General features: G+C 44.1%; 1 protein-coding gene across 1 annotated transcript; it reads right to left on the bottom strand.

The window, feature by feature from the left end:
- Positions 1 to 3,019: 3,019 nt before the first annotated feature.
- LOC125508833 (peptidyl-prolyl cis-trans isomerase FKBP43-like) lies at positions 3,020 to 7,338 on the bottom strand. The gene is made up of 10 exons (XM_048673627.1): positions 7,141 to 7,338; positions 6,967 to 7,040; positions 6,242 to 6,477; positions 5,976 to 6,154; positions 4,655 to 4,997; positions 4,368 to 4,566; positions 4,043 to 4,127; positions 3,917 to 3,958; positions 3,527 to 3,575; positions 3,020 to 3,423 (listed from the first exon to the last, which is right to left on the bottom strand). The coding sequence occupies exons 1-10, from the start codon at positions 7,151 to 7,153 to the stop codon at positions 3,342 to 3,344; spliced, it is 1,302 nt and encodes a 433-aa protein (XP_048529584.1). The 5' UTR covers positions 7,154 to 7,338; the 3' UTR covers positions 3,020 to 3,341.
- Between the last annotated feature and the right edge of the window lie 10,796 nt (positions 7,339 to 18,134).

An 18,134-nucleotide genomic window follows, 5' to 3' on the forward strand; every position in this document is an offset into this window, starting at 1 on the left:
CATGTACTAAGTTTCCAGTTAATAAATTCTAGCATGAATAATAAACATTTATCATGCATATAAAGAAATATAAATAACAACTTTATTATTGCCTCTAGGGCATATTTCCTTCAATAACATGGAAGGCTGGAAGCAACAGGGATTGGCGACGCTCGGGATGGAAGCTAGGAGGTGGATAGCCTTATGGTTGGTGGCGACAGTGGTGTTGTCAGCGACAACAGGAGCGTTTATGTATCATAATTTTCATTGTAATTTTTTTCTGCAACATTGTTTAGGTTGCAAACGTTTCTTTTGCAACAACACCCATGCTACAGAAACGTGAATATGATATTTTTCTGCAACATCATCTATGTTGCAAGTTGCAAAAGTTCATTCCACCACAACACCCATGTTGCACGAAAGTGAAGACTTTTTTTCTGCAACATTCTATGTTGCAAAAGTTCATTCCGCAACAACACCCATGTTGCACAAAAGTGAAGACAAAATAAATCTGCAACAACGCCTATGTTGCAAAAGGGTTTGTGCAACATGTCCTCTGTTGCAATGTGAGGACGGGGCAGGGCCGCTAGATGACACCAGATCTAACGGCTGTCAAGGCGGCGGATGTTCTAAAAAGATCCGTGAAAAGTATAAGTCGAGGGCGTTTTCCTGTGGAATGGACAGAGTTGATTCCTACGGAGCGGATGGGCTTACATGAAAATATTTGTGTCAAAGTTGGGCCCACAGAATTTCTGTGGGATCCCTATGGCACCAAATGCCCTTATTTTGTGCTAAAAAGGGGTGTGCTACGTGCGAGCCATCATGCGGTACAGCGGCATCTTCCCACCATTGCAACAAAACTGGTATTGAAGAAATCTTTGCAACACGGGTCTTGTTGCAGAAAACTTTTGCAACAAAGGTCTTATTGTAGAAAACTTTTGCAACAAAGGTCTTATTGTAGAAAACTAAGGTCTTGTTGCGTTTTTTCCCATAAGTCTCTGCAACATCTGTGTTGCATAAGCACCATCCTTGTCTATGCAACATTACGCGTGTTACAAAAGCATCACCAGTTGGCCGCGACAGAGGGCATGGACGGGGGAGCATATAGCATGTCGACGGTGCACGGAGGTGTTTGCTGCATTGCCACATACTACAGGGAAAATCCTTGAGCCGGGCTCCCGGATCGGACGATGAAGATGCTTCTGGCTTTGCTTGGCATCATTTTTCTCTTGGGGCATCATTTGGAGTTGGACTCGGTCAGAAGTCCTTGGTGCTCGTGGAGGTGGTCGGTGGTGGCTTGCATGGTATCTCCATGGGAGCAGCAGAAGCACCCTCCATATGTAAGGTGCGTCAGGCGAGTTATGTTCGCCAACCTCGCGGCATTGACGTATTATATGTTTGCTTTATGGGAAATAGCGTTCTTCTTCGTTATCGTCGAGCTTTGTGAATATGCTTGTGCCAACCTAGATTGATACAACGGTTTTTTGTGTGCACTCTGGTAGTGGTGAAGACGCTCGAGTGCCTGACAAGGTGTGTTGTGCGTGTTAGCCTTTTGGCATGTTGTGTATGTTTTGTGGTGCTTTAGGTCTAGTCTTTTTTTAGGGAAGACCTTTATGGCTAGCTTTATCGATTGTTAAGCAACATTATACGTCCACAGCCAACTAGGGAGATCATCGTCCCAAGTATAAGAGAATTTATAGTGCTTTAGGTCTAGTCTAGTTAGGCGTTGTTTAGGTTTTGGTCCAATTTTCCTCGATAAATCTATCAACCATTCTTCAGTTCTTATTTTTTGGCACCCACCTTATGTTGTTCATATTCCTTCTTTAAGGGTGTACTTATATTACCTTTCTTATCAACGGATTTGGCAGCTCTGATGCTAGCATTAAATCATCGGATGGGACCTACTCCAATTTTCTGCATTCCGACACATATGTCGTTGTTCCTACACTCTCTATGTATTCCTCTGTTTGACACCTTGTCTCATTTCCTTTTTCCTATTCTTCTCAATCATTTGGTTTTCCTTCCTTTGATCTATTAGGAATTTAGGATAACATTCCATTTCTGTGCCCAGCACCGACATCATTGATGTTTTTTTGACAATCGTAGTAGCGAATTGTACATGGTAGATACATGAGCTGACTATAGCGATTACAAAATAAAGTCTAAACGAACCAAGCATATCTTCGAGATCCCCAGACTCTTTCTTCTTTCATTGACACAATCTTATATTTCTCTAAAGACAACGTAGAAAAATAATAAAGGTATCAAACTATAGACATGTAAATACCAATGAGGGTTCTCCCACAGTTTTAGTTTGAGCCGCAATGCCAAGGCTATGATGCACACACGCAGCCATTTAAGAAATCAACCAACATCGGTATTCCAGGGAGAAAAACCGAACAACCAGGTCAAGTCACCAGGAGCCGAAAGTATGAATCATTATTGTCGAGGACGTAGCAGCCGGGACAGATATTACGTAGACAATCCTCCTCGTGGTGACCAAGAGAAAACTTTTTCCAAAATTTTTCAACGAAAGGTCATTGACACCAGGAAGGGGATCTCGTCATTGAACGAAAGGTCCGAAGATTACTTATTATAGACGATACCATATCCATCTTCAATGAAGAATACGGCTACCAAAATCCTAAACCTATCTAGTGAAAACACTATTATTATTGAGAACTCCACTCGTAGATTTATCTATGGTGGAGGAGGTGGTGGCGGCTAGGTTTACAGGGGGGCCTCTCGAGCGAGGGAATGAAACGAGAGCCACCGACGGCACTGCCCAGGCTCCCTGGGAGAGGGAACGCACCGTGCCGGAGAACCAGGCTCCCTGGGAGAGGGAACGCACCGTGCCGGAGAACCAGGCTCCCTGGGAGAGGGAATGCACCGTGCCGGAGAACCGGCAAAAGCCCAAGGCACATAGCTGGCCGGTGCAAACAATCGGTTTACACCCACTGACATACAGGGACAATGCACGTCTGCACCGTTTGTTAACTAGAACTCCCATACTGATGACAGAATTGACAGGAATGTTGCATTGACAGGAACCAGATAGAATTCTCACATTCGACAGAATTGCACGGAAACATCCCACAAACTGACCAGGGTGCTAATCTCGACCACAGACCTTAAACTCACTGACCGCCGTCTCGTCCAGTTCAGTACACAGGATATATAAAGCATCTCTTTTTGCTAACTCGAATGCTCATCAAATTCTTAATACTCTTTGCCCACACAACAGTCCTGCGGAACAAAACACATAGCCTATGCGGAACAAACCACACAATCTCCATCTGTAGCTCGACAAAAATCCATGCTCCGGCCTTCGGCGTAAAACAGGAACGAGAAGCTTGCGCGTTTCACCGGACTTTCACCAACTCCACTTCATAGATGATTGTTGAATCTTTGGGCAATTCTACGACCGATTTACCACCATTGTCGCTGAAGAATAAATGTGGTCCAAAAGCAGAGCAAAGGTGTTATTTATAGAGTATATATACATATAATAGGAAGGTGGAAAGTAAAGAAATGCACAATGCCTTACCACAGGGATGGGGGAATGGTTAGCCTCCTCTTCTCTCCAACGCGCATACCTGCGGTGAATAGCATAAATTGTAAACCATGGTCGAAGAAATGACTCAAAGCACCCTCCATTCCTAAATATAGGGTGTATAGTTTTTGGCACGAAAATTAAAGAACACACGTGGAGAAAAAATTTCACAAGTTTTGGGCGAGATTACACCGGACTAATTGACATGAGAAAATAGAGGAGCTTGCCTGATATAAGGAAATGTAATCAAATCCTTAAAAATGTTATCCAAACAAGTGGTGCAACGCAATACACCTTATATTTCGGATTTTTTCTCAAAAATCTATACACCTTATATCAAGGAACAGAGGGAGAACAAAACAGCGAGCTCCGAGGTAGTTTTACCAGTAATACCGAGGTTCCATCCACGCATCACTTTCTCAGAACCTGCAGTAAGCACAACATGCATTCTGAATGACAAACCCAAGCATGGTATGGTAAGATAAGCCAAAGGCGTTTGTCAAAATTTACCAAGCTTAAACTTGTAGGGCTTTTCCTCGCCATTAGAATGAACAGTTTTTCCATCCTGCAGCTTGCCAACATAATTGATATAAACCTGCACAAGTAAAGTGGACATGTTTACATCTCTTCTTTCGGGCCAGTGTGTTTCAGGCATGTAAATTTTTAAGTACTGAATGCATACTAAGTCAGCATTCATCGTTGTTTCTTCTTTTCAGTTCTTATCTCTAATCATGGCCAGAGCCCTAGCCAAGCACACCGATATGAAATGTGCGATTGCTTTCATGAACTACAAGCATACTATATGGAGAGCTCAGAAAACGAAGCTTGCAGATACCTTGTTGCCCTCCGAAGCCACTTTGGCATCTTGGTTTCCTGCTGACAGATCTTCTATGACCAGCCCATCTTCCAATGTTCTTATGTTGTTCGAATGCTTTCCATCTTCTGCCTCTAGAGTTTTCTTCTTTTTCTTGGATTTCCTTTTTATCTCAGCTTCCTGTTTTGGAACCGATGATCCATTGATCTCTGTTACATCCCTGCTCAGGTCACACAACAAGGTACAGATTAGTGTTCACCAAACACAATCGAGACATATATGCAACTAAACAGGAAGCAGAGATATACATTGGAGATGCAGGATCCTCATTGATGGCATCACTTTTTCTTTTCTTATCACTTTTACTCCGTTTTTTGGCTTCGTCATTCGACGTGACATTTCCAGGTTTAATTTCCTCTGAAACTTCACCATTAGTTTTCTTAGCCAAGGAAACAGGCGTAGGAAAGTTTTCTTCTTCACTCTGGGCCAAAAAGTCCTCATCTTCACTGGCACTATCAAATATTGAGCCACGTTTGCGCCTGGCAGCAGGCTTTGATGGAGAATCAGCAATCTTGTCAGCGGAGCTGTCAACTTGTTGCTTCTTCTTTAAGCGCCACTGTCTTTTAACCTTACGAGCATGCTTTTCAGAATCTATGTAACAAATATTAGAATGTGTTAGCAATCACTGGGATGGAAATTTAAGGAGATACGACTTAGACAGCAGTAGCAGCATCCAATGGCAATGTGTGAACATAAATACAGGCGATGTGTACAGAATAAAAAATAGCAATAATCTAGCTGTAGGGAGACTTGTTACAAAATAGTTAAATAGACATGCTAATTGAATCTATACCTCTATAAGAAGAGCGAGTTGAGTGTATCCAACAAATCTCACTGGTTCAATTTAGCGTTAAACACATTTAGCACCCTCCACTAATTAATGGCATGCCTAATATCAGCATCAACATTAACCAAGTAATTATATCATACCTAATATTAACATGCAATTTATATCTTGACTAATATTAATGTACAACACAATTAATACATTGCCTAATATTAACGTGCATTGCACGTACAGAATTACTTCGCATCTATCCAACGATCTACCTCGCTCCGGTGTTCAGCGTTAAACACGTCTAGCACCCTCCACTAATTAAATGGCATGCCCAATATCAACGTCAACATTAACCAAGTAATTATATCCTACCTAATATTAACATGCAATTTATATCTTGACTAATATTAATATACAACACAATTAATATACTGCTTAATATTAACGTGCAATGCACGTGCAAAATTACTAATTTCTGCAAAAGAAAGAGAGAAGGGATCGAACAATCATGCGGACCTTATGTCATCTCCACTACAGTGTAATGGTGGCAATGTGTCGTGCAAAACAAATAAATAATTGGGAACCAAATCAAAAGTAGAAAACAAATTACTCATAAGTCCCATTCATTCTTAGTCATGAACAACAAATGTGTTATGATCAAAGTGCAGACTTCAGAAACATCATTACGTATCATTTAAAGGGTATCCTACTATCCTATAAGAACATGGAAAACAAGCATATGTGTATAAAAGAAATGCCAAGTAATTCATTGCCCGATAATTCAATTTTACCTTGCTTGCGGTGATCGGGGGTTGAGCATACATCACCATCATCCATAGAATCAGAAACATCACTGTCCTCGGGTACTTCATTGTCACCATCATCAATGAAGTCAGATTCATAACTGTCCTCACTCCCTTCATAGTCTTGGTCTGTATCAGACTCTCCAACATCCTCTCCATAAGATTCTCTAGTTACAAGGTCAGGAGTAAACTCAAGTCTGAAACACTACAGAAAAGTGAAACAAGTGGCACGATGAAACTTTCAAAAAGGATACGAGTCTTCCTCCCCTGCATTGCCCCTGCTGCCTGGCCGGAGGTAATATCCTGAGAGATGCACAGAACTCTGGCCAAGTACTGAAAACAGAACCTCATCGACCTCCTCCAACTCAATCTCGAGATGGCACATCTCAGCCAATTTAGGATTCAAACTACAAAGTATGATGGGTTTCTTGTTGCCCACAATGCATTGCACCACTGTCCTTGTAGCAGCATCGCAGCTGCCCAATGTGGCCTGAAAACCATCATAAAAATTAATATCATGCCCGCAAATACCTGTTGGAAGGACTGCGGAGCAAACAATACAGTAGGTCTAAGCAATGCTCAAATTAAGATAGGCTCAAATGACTTTATGTTCCCCCCTTCTTCACCCACCAAGACAGGATACACACATGGCATGTCAGCGTACCGTAGTGGTATCCAAACAAATTTCCAAACTTGCACAAATGCATTCTAATGGAGTATCAGATCATATGCGAAGATAGCTTTAGGAACCAGCATTTTCATATTTCAGAAAGGACCATCATGCATCCAAAATTGGATTAGAATGAAAAAGAATTATGAGTTACTCATCTAATTCGAACCACAACCTTATTTTAATAACCCTATGATCTTGATACTGTCAAACAAAACATGACCCTGATACTGTCAAACAAAACATGACCCTGATACTGTCGAACAAAACATGACCTTCATAAAGTAAATAGAGAGGAGTGCGGGCAACCTGGCAAATGCGGAGACGGCCATGGGAAGGGTTGTAGCTGTGGGTGTACGGCTTCCCGGGCTTCACCTCCACGCCTGCACAAATCATATCATAGCAGATGTTTCGTGATTATTACCAAGAACAATACGCAAACGGTCCCAGAAAAGGTATTGGTATGGGGAAGGCGTGGCTTACCCCAGAACGCCATGGGGAGGGATTGATAGAATCAGGAGGGAGGCGACCCGGCAACACGACGACGTAGAGCACGGCCGCCGTCTGCGGAGCGGCGCAGGGACGGGGGCGTGGTCGGGGATGGTGGCGAGCGGCGGCGGTGCCTCCTTCTCTGGGGGCTTAAAAAGGGGAGGAGGGACTCGCTTTGGGTTACCGCCCGGCGCTCCAGCAATTACGGGCTGTAGTTCGGGGCCTTTTCAGCTCCTGTGGGCCGGCCCACTTCACGTGCACACGAACGCTACACAAAATGATGATTCGGAAAGCCCTAAAAAGAATGATGATTCAGAAATTTGCCTAAAAAAATTACGATTCAGAAATACTCCGATCCAAGACAAGTGTCGTGATTTTATTTCAAAGTAGTAAATTTGAATATATTTTTTCCAATTGTTTTACCCTCTACGTTAGGGTTTTAGTACTCCGGCGGCGATCTTGATCCCCGGTGAGAGGTCCACGTTATATCTACCATCTTCTCGCCCATGTTGCCTCTAGGTGTTGGTGCGGGCAGTGTGGTCTCGTAAGCGTCGAGGCGGAACCCTAGCCATGGCTGAAACCACTAGTTCATCGGCGGCGGCCGGATCTTGGGAGGATGACAATCTGAAGATGTTAAAGTACTTAGACCTCAGGGACGATGAACTTCGACAATGTCATGGTGGGGGAGAAAGAGGTTAAGTGATGCGGATCTAAGGCCCGTTGGGAGTAAGTCCTTCCCTGCCCTATTTGGTTCGATTTAGGATTCTATAGGGCTCGATTTGGGTGTCAATTTAGGGGTCGGGGTCAGATTTGGGGGGAGGGGGCATTTCCATTTTGCGGTATTGTGTTGGCCAATGATCTTCATTGGTGTGCGGTTCATGTATTAGGGTGTTTGTTGATAGGAGGGTTGGTTCTACACATTTATAGTTCCAATCCTTGTACCAGCTCTCCCCTTCGACATGACAACATGCAATGAAGATCGTCACCATTGACATGCATATTGCTATGAGCCTATACAACTCAATGCACATCACCATTGACATGCTCATTGTTATGATCCTACACATCACCATTCACATGCACACTGCTATGATCCTACACAACTCAATGCACATCACCATTGACATGCACAACTCAATGCAAATCACATGCATTCACATGTGGTATTTTGTTGTGCCTATGTTCTTCATTGCAGTGTTGTGCCGGCAAGTTGGTCCTTGGCAATGCTGGTGATGCTAGCTGCTCGAAGGATGCAGAAGAAGGCAACGACTCCAAGAGGCAGAGGTGGAGGCTAACGAAGGTTGGTCACTTCCATGACAAAAGTATCTCGAACCCACTTCTTCACAGTGCTCTTAGCACCTGTGTTGGATTTACTTCTCATCCCCAATGCCTTTTTGTTAGCACCTGGGCACCATCCTACAGTATAGTGTTTTGGAGATGAACAATGGCTGCAACTAGTAGTTCGGGCTTAGAGATGTCAATTGCAGGGTTATCATGGATCAAGGGTGGCCAGGCTTCGCCATTGCTCACTAGCTGCAGATCGGTTACTTCTTGACTTTCAAGGTCCTGAGCCAGGGTGCTTTCAGAGTCACCGTCTTTGAACGTTCTTATGTAGAGGTAGTCATCAAGTGTGGTGAGCACAAGCCAGCCTTTTCCATGGTCGATGAGTGAAGGCTTTATAATCTTGGTTCGTTAGCCTCGTGGTTTTAATGCTGATGTTTCTACAATAATGTTTATGTGCTACTTCAACTTCAGTAATGCATATGCTTGTTTAGCAACATGGTTTAATCTTTATTTTGTATTTTTGCTTTTGTGCCAATATGATTGTGTGTTATTAACCTCACCACTCGAAGAAGGGGTTACCATACCTACGTCAACACGTAACCAAACAACGGCATGTTGCATCTACGGAGCACATACATGCAACCAGCGTTGTGCTTGTGTTTCTGCTCTCCTACATCTTGGGGCTTTGTGGGACCAAACAACATGCGGAACATGGCCCAGAGGTTGTACCACCCCTAACCAGGCTCCACTGGCCCATTTTCGTGTAAAAGGTGTCGAAATCCATGCGGAGAACCAAACACGCTCTTAATTATTACATGTCATAGTTGTTTGAATATGTATACAATTGTGAAGTAGAGAAGAAAAAGGCATAGTTGTGTATGCAATTGTGGAGTAGAGAAGAAAAAGAGCAAATTACAGGTATCCAATGTTTTGTCTGATGTAAAAAACATAACCATTTTGCCACCTAAAATCTTCTTTCCTCACATCTAAAACTGCTTTTAGGTATCCAACGTGGGTCTACTATTATTCTCTCAAGGGAAAACTCAGAGCAACGCCACTGACTGTGGACTAGGAATCTGAAACTTTGCTGGGTCTGTCGGGGTCTGGGAATCATTTTCTGGACAATATCAGACCTACATCAGTATTATTCATATTGTCAAAAAAACCCAGACACGAGTATATTCATCATTATTTGGCATCACTGATGTTTAGAGGCTGTTTGGATTGCAGCCCCGATTCGCTTGGCCAAATATTTGGCGTTGACCACGGTGTGGGCGTCTGTTTGGATAGCGTCCAATTATTTGGCTCTGAAAGTGCCAGTTATCAACTAGAGGGGGGGTGAATAGGCGATTTTTGTGAAAGTCTTCAAAACATGGATGTTTCAAAGACAAACGATAGAAATGAACTGTAAGTGCATCTAGTGCCACCCCTAGTTGGTTTTGGAGTATTGACGACAAACCTAGTTGAGGGACTAATGTGTTTGTGAGAATTGCAAGATAACACAGGTAGAAGTCCCTCATTGATTCGGTTTTCCTACCAGAGATGACCCCTAAAAATGTATGAAGACATTGAAGTCAAAGGTGGTATGTGAAGACATTCACATTGAAGACTATGACAAGAGAAGACATCGCATGAAGACTATGGAGCGCGAAGACTTAGATCTTTCGTAGTTCTTTTTCTTCTTTGTTGAGTCATAGGAACCATCGTACTGTTAAGTGGGGTCCAAGAGAACCAGTCAGAATGACTGAAGTGATGCTTAACTAAAATCCTATGTCTTCGAGTGAAGACTATGAGAGCGAATCTTGTTCAGAGTTGGACAAGTCAGCTTTGCTTGTAGCCCAAGTAAAGTTGCCGTGTGTGTTTGAGATCTGACCGTTGGAACACGTGTCAGTTCCTTAGTGACCCAGGGTCATTTCGGACAAATCAGGTCGGGTTGCCTAGTGGCTATAAATAGCCCACCCCCTACAACCATAGACGGTTGGCTGCTCAGAGTTTAAGTACGGCTTTTGTCGTTTGAGAGCAACCCACCTCGAAGCCTTTGAAAAAGAATTCCTTGAGAGGATAAAGCCCCAACCCATTCGACTTCACTAAGTGATAACGTGTACTGATTGGCTTCTCAATATCTTCCTACCTGATCCTTACTGCCTAGCTGCTATTAGTCATTGTGCTTTCACTTCATTGAATACGTGACTATGGTTTGCCTAGTGTAGTCTACCTTCCGCTGCATGATAATAGGTTTATTTCTATTGTTTGTCTTCGAAACTTACATGTTTTGAAGACTTTCATAAAAATCGCCTATTCACCCTCCTCTAGTCGATCACTAGCACTTTCAATTGGTATCAGAGCAAGGTACTCCCTTGTTCTGTGTGATTCGGTTTAACCACCTGGAGTTTTAGCTATGTCGACTGCAGGGATAATTAAAGTCTCCGTTGCGTGCCCCGTCTTCGATGGAACTGAATATCCCTACTAGAAGAATAAGATGCGCATGCATCTTGAAGCCATTGATGTCGACCTATGGTATGTCGTCAAGAACGGCGTTCCCAAGGCTGGAGAAGGTGTCACTGCCGCTGATGTCAAGAAGTTCGTTCAACTGGACTCTACTGCCAAGAATATCATCTGTGGTCATCTGACCAAAGGACAGTATGGCCGCGTGAGTGCTTTGGAAACATCTAAGCTAGTCTGGGACTGGCTATCCAAGGTCAACGAAGGCGTCTCAACCCAGAGAGATCAGAGAATCAGTGTCCTTCGCAACCTCTTCAACCGCTTCAAGAGAAATGACAATGAGAATGTCCAGCTCACGTTTTATCGACTCACTGACATCACAAATGAGCTTCAAGCCCTCGGCGCTGCTGAGATCACCAAGCATGAAGTCGTCAAGACACTCCTGAGATCACTTGACAGTTCGTTTGACACCCTAGCCCTGATGATTCAAGAACGTCCTGATTTCAAGACACTCGATCCGTCTGACATACTTGAGAGGCTCAACACACACGAGTTTCAGCTTTCTGAGAAAAGAGACATCTACGGTCCCAACTATGGGCAAACTCGTGCCTTGAAGGAAAAGGCTGTCTCCTCATCTGAAGAAGAATCTGACAGCAGTTCTGATGATCCTGAAGACATTGGAAGGGAGCTTGCTATGCTTGTGAAGAAGTTCCAAAAATTCACCAAGAAGAAAGGCCTCAGAAAGTCTTCATGATCAAGCTCAAGGAATGATGAAGCTTCTGCTCATGACTACAAGAAGAGAACATGTCACAAGTGCAAGAAACCTGGCCACTACATCTCTGAGTGTCCACAGTGGGACAATGAGAACAAGAAGAAGAAGAAGAAGAGCAAGGAGTATGACTCTGACGACAAGAAGAAGAAGAAATACTCAAAATCTTCTTCCAAGTCTTCCTTCAAGTCTTCATCACACAAGAAGAGCTCATCTGGCAAGGCACATGCGTTTGTTGGCAAGGAAATGGACTCTGAGGAGGAGTCCGCTTCTGAGGAGGCGGAGGTGGAGTCTGACGAGGAGTCCGATTCTGGCGTTGCAAGTCTGGCTACAGCATACGTTACCAAGTCCATCTTCAACACTGAAGACAATGACTTCATCACCGACACCGATGCAAATGACAAGGACTACTCCGCTCCTTCCTACTGCTTCATGGCACGTGGTGCCAAGGTAAACACACGCACTACTCACTATCAAACATCTAGTGACGATGACTCTGATTGTGGTTCCAAACCCAGCTACAAAACACTTGCTAAAATTGCAACTGAACAACAGAAAGCTATGGAACACATTCAAAAACTGTTAGACAAAAGCGATGATCTGTTAGACGCTGACTCAGTCCTTAATTGAAGACATAAAAAATCTTCACGTTAAGTATGAGGAACTTGAAAGTCGTCATGAAACGCTCTCAACAACTCATGAAAGGCTTTCCTATGATTATCTTCAAAGGAAGCAAGATCTTGAGAAATTGAGAGCGGCTCATGAAGATCTTCAAAAGGAAAACGAGTCACTTCGCGCCGAACAGATCAGTTTAGCTCAGGAAGGATTTGAACCACCATGTCTTAAATGCATTGAGCGTGATAACGCTACTTCTGTTGCTGAATGTTCTACTGCTGCTATGTTGGGATCGTAGCAGAAATTAAAAAATTTCTACGCATCACCAAGATCATCTATGGAGTATTCTAGCAACGAGGGGAATAGGAGTGCATCTACATACCCTTGTAGATCGTGAGCGGAAGCGTTCAAGTGAACGGGGATGATGGAGTCGTACTCGCCGTGATCCAAATCACCGATGACCAAGTGCCGAACAGACAGCACCTCCGCATTCAACACACGTACGGTTGGGAAGACGTCTCCTCCTTCTTGATCCAACAAGGGGAGAAGGAGAGGTTGATGAAGATCCAGCAGCACGACGGCGTGGTGGTGGATGCAGCAGGATCCCGGCAGGGCTTCGCCAAGCACAAGCGGGGAGGAGAGGTGTTACGGAGGGAGAGGGAGGCGCCAAGAGCAAGGTGCGGCTGCCCTCCCTCCCTTCCACTATATATAGGGGCTAGGGGGGCGCATGCCCCCTTGGAGATCCCATCTAAAGGGGGGGCGGCGGCCCCTAGGGGCAACGGCCCCCTTAGGGTTTCCAACCAGGGGGCGCATGCCCCCTCGGGGGGCAACGACCCCCTAGGGTTTCCAACCCTAGGCGCCTTGGGCCCTTGGGTGGGGCGCACCAGCCCATCAGGGGCTGGTTCCCATGCCACTTTAGCCCATGGGGCCCTCCGGGATAGGTGGCCCCATCCGGTGGACCCCGGGACCCTTCCGGTGGTCCCGGTACAATACCGGTAACCCCCGAAACCTTCCCGCTGGCCGAAACTGGACTTCCTATATATAAATCTTTACCTCCGGACCATTCCGGAACTCCTCGTGACGTCCGGGATCTCATCCGGGACTCCGAACAACTTTTGGGTTACTGCATACTAATATCTCTACAACCCTAGCGTCACCGAACCTTAAGTGTGTAGACCTTACGGGTTCGGGAGATACGCAGACATGACCGAGACGCCTCTCCGGTCAATAACCAACAGCGGGATCTGGATACCCATGTTGGCTCCCACATGCTCCTCGATGATCTCATCGGATGAACCACGATGTCGAGGACTTAATCAATCCCGTATTCAATTCCCTTTGTCGATCGGTACGTCACTTGCCCGAGACTCGATCATCGGTATCCCAATACCTTGTTCAATCTCGTTACCGGCAAGTCACTTTACTCGTACCGTAATGCATGATCCCGTGACCAACCCCTTGGTCACATTGAGCTCATTATGATGATGCATTACCGAGTGGGCCCAGAGATACCTCTCCGTCATACGGAGTGACAAATCCTAGTCTCGATTCGTGCCAACCCAATAGACACTTTCGGAGATACCTGTAATGTACCTTTATAGTCATCCAGTTACATTGTGACGTTTGGCACACCCAAGGCACTCCTACGGTATCCGGGAGTTGCACAATCTCATGGTCTAAGGAAATGATACTTGACATTCAGAAAAGCTACAGCAAACGAACTACACGATCTTTGAGCTAAGCTTAGGATTGGGTCTTGTCCATCACATCATTCTCCTAATGATGTGATCCCATTATCAATGACATCCCCATGTCCATAGCCAGGAAACCATGACTATCTGTTGATCAACGAGCTAGTCAACTAGAGGCTCACTAGGGACACATTGTGGTCTATGTATTCACACATGTATTACGATTTCCGGATAATACAATTATAGCATGAATAATAGACAATTATCATGAACAAGGAAATATAATAATCATTTTATTATTGCCTCTAGGGCATATTTCCAACAGTCTCCCACTTGCACTAGAGTCAATCATCTAGTTACATTGTGATGAATCGAACACCCATGGAATTCTGGTGTTGATCATGTTTTGCTCTAGGGAGAGGTTTAGTCAACGGATCTGCTACATTCAGGTCTGTATGTACTTTACAAATTTTTATGTCTCCATTTTGAACACTTTCACGAATGGAGTTGAAGCGACGCTTGATATGCCTGGTCTTCCTTTGAAACCTGGGCTCCTTGGCAAGGGCAATAGCCCCAGTGTTGTCACAGAAGAGAGTCATCGGCCCCGACGCATTGCGTATGACTCCTAGGTCGGTGATGAACTCCTTCACCCAGATTGCTTCTTGTGCTGCCTCTGAGGCTGCCATGTATTCTGCTTCACATGTAGATCCCGCCACGACGCTTTGCTTGCAACTGCACCAGATTACTGCCCCACCATTCAAAATATACACGTATCCGGTTTGTGACTTAGAGTCATCCAGATCTGTGTCGAAGCTAGCGTTGACGTAACCCTTTACGACAAGCTCTTTGCCACCTCCATAAACGAGAAACATATCCTTGGTCCTTTTCAGGTACTTCAGGATGTTTTTGACCGCTGTCCAGTGTTCCTTGCCGGGATTACTTTGGTACCTACCTACCAAACTTACGGCAAGGTTTACATCAGGTCTGGTACACAGCATGGCATACATAATAGACCCTATGGCTGAGGCATAGGGGATGACACTCATCTCTTCTATATCTTCTGCCGTGGTCGGGCATTGAGCCGTGCTCAATCGCACACCTTGCAATACAGGCAAGAACCCCTTCATGGACTGATCCATATTGAACTTCTTCAATATCTTGTCAAGGTACGTACTTTGTGAAAGACCGATGAGGCGTCTCGATCTATCTCTATAGATCTTGATGCCTAATATATAAGCAGCTTCTCCAAGGTCCTTCATTGAAAAACACTTGTTCAAATAGGCCTTTATGCTTTCCAAGAATTCTATATCATTTCCCATCAACAGTATGTCATCCACATATAATATGAGAAATGCTACAGAGCTCCCTCTCACTTTCTTGTAAACGCAGGCTTCTCCATAAGTCTGCATAAACCCAAACGCTTTGATCATCTCATCAAAGCGAATGTTCCAACTCCGAGATGCTTGCACCAGCCCATAGATTGAGCGTTGGAGCTTGCACACCTTGTTAGCATTCTTAGGATCGACAAAACCTTCCGGCTCCATCATATACAATTCTTCCTTAAGAAAGTCGTTAAGGAATGCCGTTTTGACGTCCATTTGCCATATCTCATAATCATAGAATGCGGCAATTGCTAACATGATTCGGACGGACTTCAGCTTCGCTATAGGTGAGAAAGTCTCATCATAGTCAACCCCTTGAACTTGTCGATAACCCTTAGCGACAAGTCGAGCCTTATAGATGGTCACATTACCATCCGCGTCTGTCTTCTTCTTAAAGATCCATTTATTTTCTATGGCTCGCTGATCTTCAGGCAAGTTAGTCAAAGTCCATACTTTGTTTTCATACATGGATTCTATCTCGGATTTCATGGCTTCTAGCCATTTGTCAGAATCTGGGCCCGCCATCGCTTCTTCATAGTTCGAAGGTTCACCGTTGTCTAACAACATGATTTCCAAGACAGGGTTGCCGTACCACTCTGGTACGGAATGTGTCCTTGTGGACCTACGAAGTTCAGTAGGAGCTTGATCCGAAGTATCTTGATCATCATCATTAACTTCCTCTCTAATCAGTGCAGGCACCACAAGAACATTTTCCTGAGCTGCGCCACTCTCTGCTTCAAGAGGCAATACTTCATCAAGCTCTACTTTCCTCCCACTTACTTCTTTCGAGAGAAACTCCTTCTCTAGAAAGGATCCATTCTTGGCAACGAAGATCTTGCCTTCGGATCTGAGGTAGAAGGTATACCCAATGGTTTCCTTAGGGTATCCTATGAAGACGCATTTTTCGACTTGGGTTCGAGCTTTTCAGGTTGAAGTTTCTTGACATAAGCATCGCATCCCCAAACTTTTAGAAACGACAGCTTAGGTTTCTTCCCAAACCATAATTCATATGGTGTCGTCTCAACGGATTTCGACGGAGCCCTATTTAAAGTGAATGCGGCAGTCTCTAAAGCATAGCCCCAAAATGATAGCGGTAAATCGGTAAGAGACATCATAGATCGCACCATATCTAATAGAGTGCGATTACGATGTTCGGACACACCATTACGCTGAGGTGTTCCAGGCGGCGTGAATTGTGAAACTGTAGCGACCAGACCTCAAACAGTCTGATCTCTGTGCTCCGGTGTCATCCCTGGATCAGTAATGCTGACACCACACAGTACTCGGAGGATTTATAATAGAGTAGCAATCACACACTTATTACATCGTGTCTCAAAAGAGAACTTATTACAATAAATATGGCTTAAGGCCATCTAATAACGATAACAGCGGAAGGCTTGGAAGAAAAGTGAGTCCATCAACTCCAACGGCATCACTGAGTATAGAACCACGACCTAAAACTCCTCAATCGTCGTCTGAAAAGTCTGCAACATTAACGTTGCAGCCCGAAAATGGGTCAACACATGGAATATGCTGGCAAGGTAACACATAGAGAGTAATGAAATGCAACAGCTATACTATATGCATATTTGGCTGGTGGAAAGCTCTATGGTTACAATTTTTGCGTAAAGCCAATTTTTCCCTACTTAAAAGGAATAAAATTAATTACTATCATGGTGGTTGTTAAACATTGAGAATGGTTGACAGCATTCTCAATCCCAATTAAGTAACATCATTAAAACCCATCAAAATTAATTTAGAGTAACATGTTGAGATTCACATGAAAATCCAGGTACTAGATACTCAAGATGTCCATAACCGGGGACACGGCTAACCATGATTAGTTTATACACTCTGCAGAGGTTTGCGCACTTTTCCCCACAAGACTCGATCGCCTCCGTTTGGTTTCTCGCACTACAGGGTGTTTGAGAAACGGATGACCGAGACATAGTCTTTCAGAAGCATTTGCACCTTACGATGGGTAGACCGTACCACCTACAACCCCTACATCTGCTAGTCTACCACTGTAAGAGTTCACACGACTTAGTCAACTATGCTAGAGCCCATAATAGCTTGTGGCTGCACACGGAAGTTTCTAGTATGAATAATCTCATGATCCCTTTGGGCCTGGGTGGCGGTCCAAAAGAAAAACAGGCAAGTCCTGGATACCCCAGGTGCCTCAATCCACCCAGATGTGTGTTATGTGGCCACCTTAGATAAACCTTTAATTATAAATCTCACATCTGTCATGGATATCACTCACCCAATCCACGTCTACGAGCATAGCATGGCATAATAAGCAAACGTAGAAGTAACTCCCAAAGGTTTGGTAATAAACAGGTAATAGGTACTACCTCATCTACTTCCCATCCCACAATTTAATTAGATCCTAATCATGCAATGTGTGAGGATTGATCTAATGCAATAAAACTGGGTTGTAGAAAAAGGTATGATCAAAGTGTTACTTGCCTTGCTGATGATCCGCGAAACCTAGAGATTCGAAGTAACAAGCGGCGCACTCCGGGTATTCTATCGCAGACAAACAACAATCATACAATAAGTACTCATCTAATGCACAAGTAAAACTCAAATAGAAGATCTAACCAGAAGGTTCAACTTAAGAACTCCGGTTGGCAAAAGAATCAAATCGAACGAAGCAAAAGAAATCAAACGGCGAAAGAAAACAACTTCGTTCTAGTAATCTGGATCTAGGTCAAATTTTACTGTAGCAAAAACTTGTTTAAGTTGATTATTCGGAAAGAGGGTTTCGAGACGAAACTCCAGGCGCTTGAATCGCCTGATTCC

The sequence above is a fragment of the Triticum urartu genome, chromosome 5 (genome assembly GCF_003073215.2).
Source record: "Triticum urartu cultivar G1812 chromosome 5, Tu2.1, whole genome shotgun sequence".
Classification (NCBI taxonomy): Eukaryota; Viridiplantae; Streptophyta; class Magnoliopsida; order Poales; family Poaceae; genus Triticum; species Triticum urartu.

What these genes read in the sequence shown, in the direction of transcription:
- LOC125508833 (XM_048673627.1), bottom strand. An exon ending in CCCCGATCACCGCAAGCAAG is followed by an intron (nt 4,998 to 5,975) that starts GTAAAATTGAAT and finishes TTTGTTACATAG; the next exon opens with ATTCTGAAAAGCATGCTCGT. An exon ending in GAGGATCCTGCATCTCCAAT is followed by an intron (nt 4,567 to 4,654) that starts GTATATCTCTGC and finishes TGACCTGAGCAG; the next exon opens with GGATGTAACAGAGATCAATG.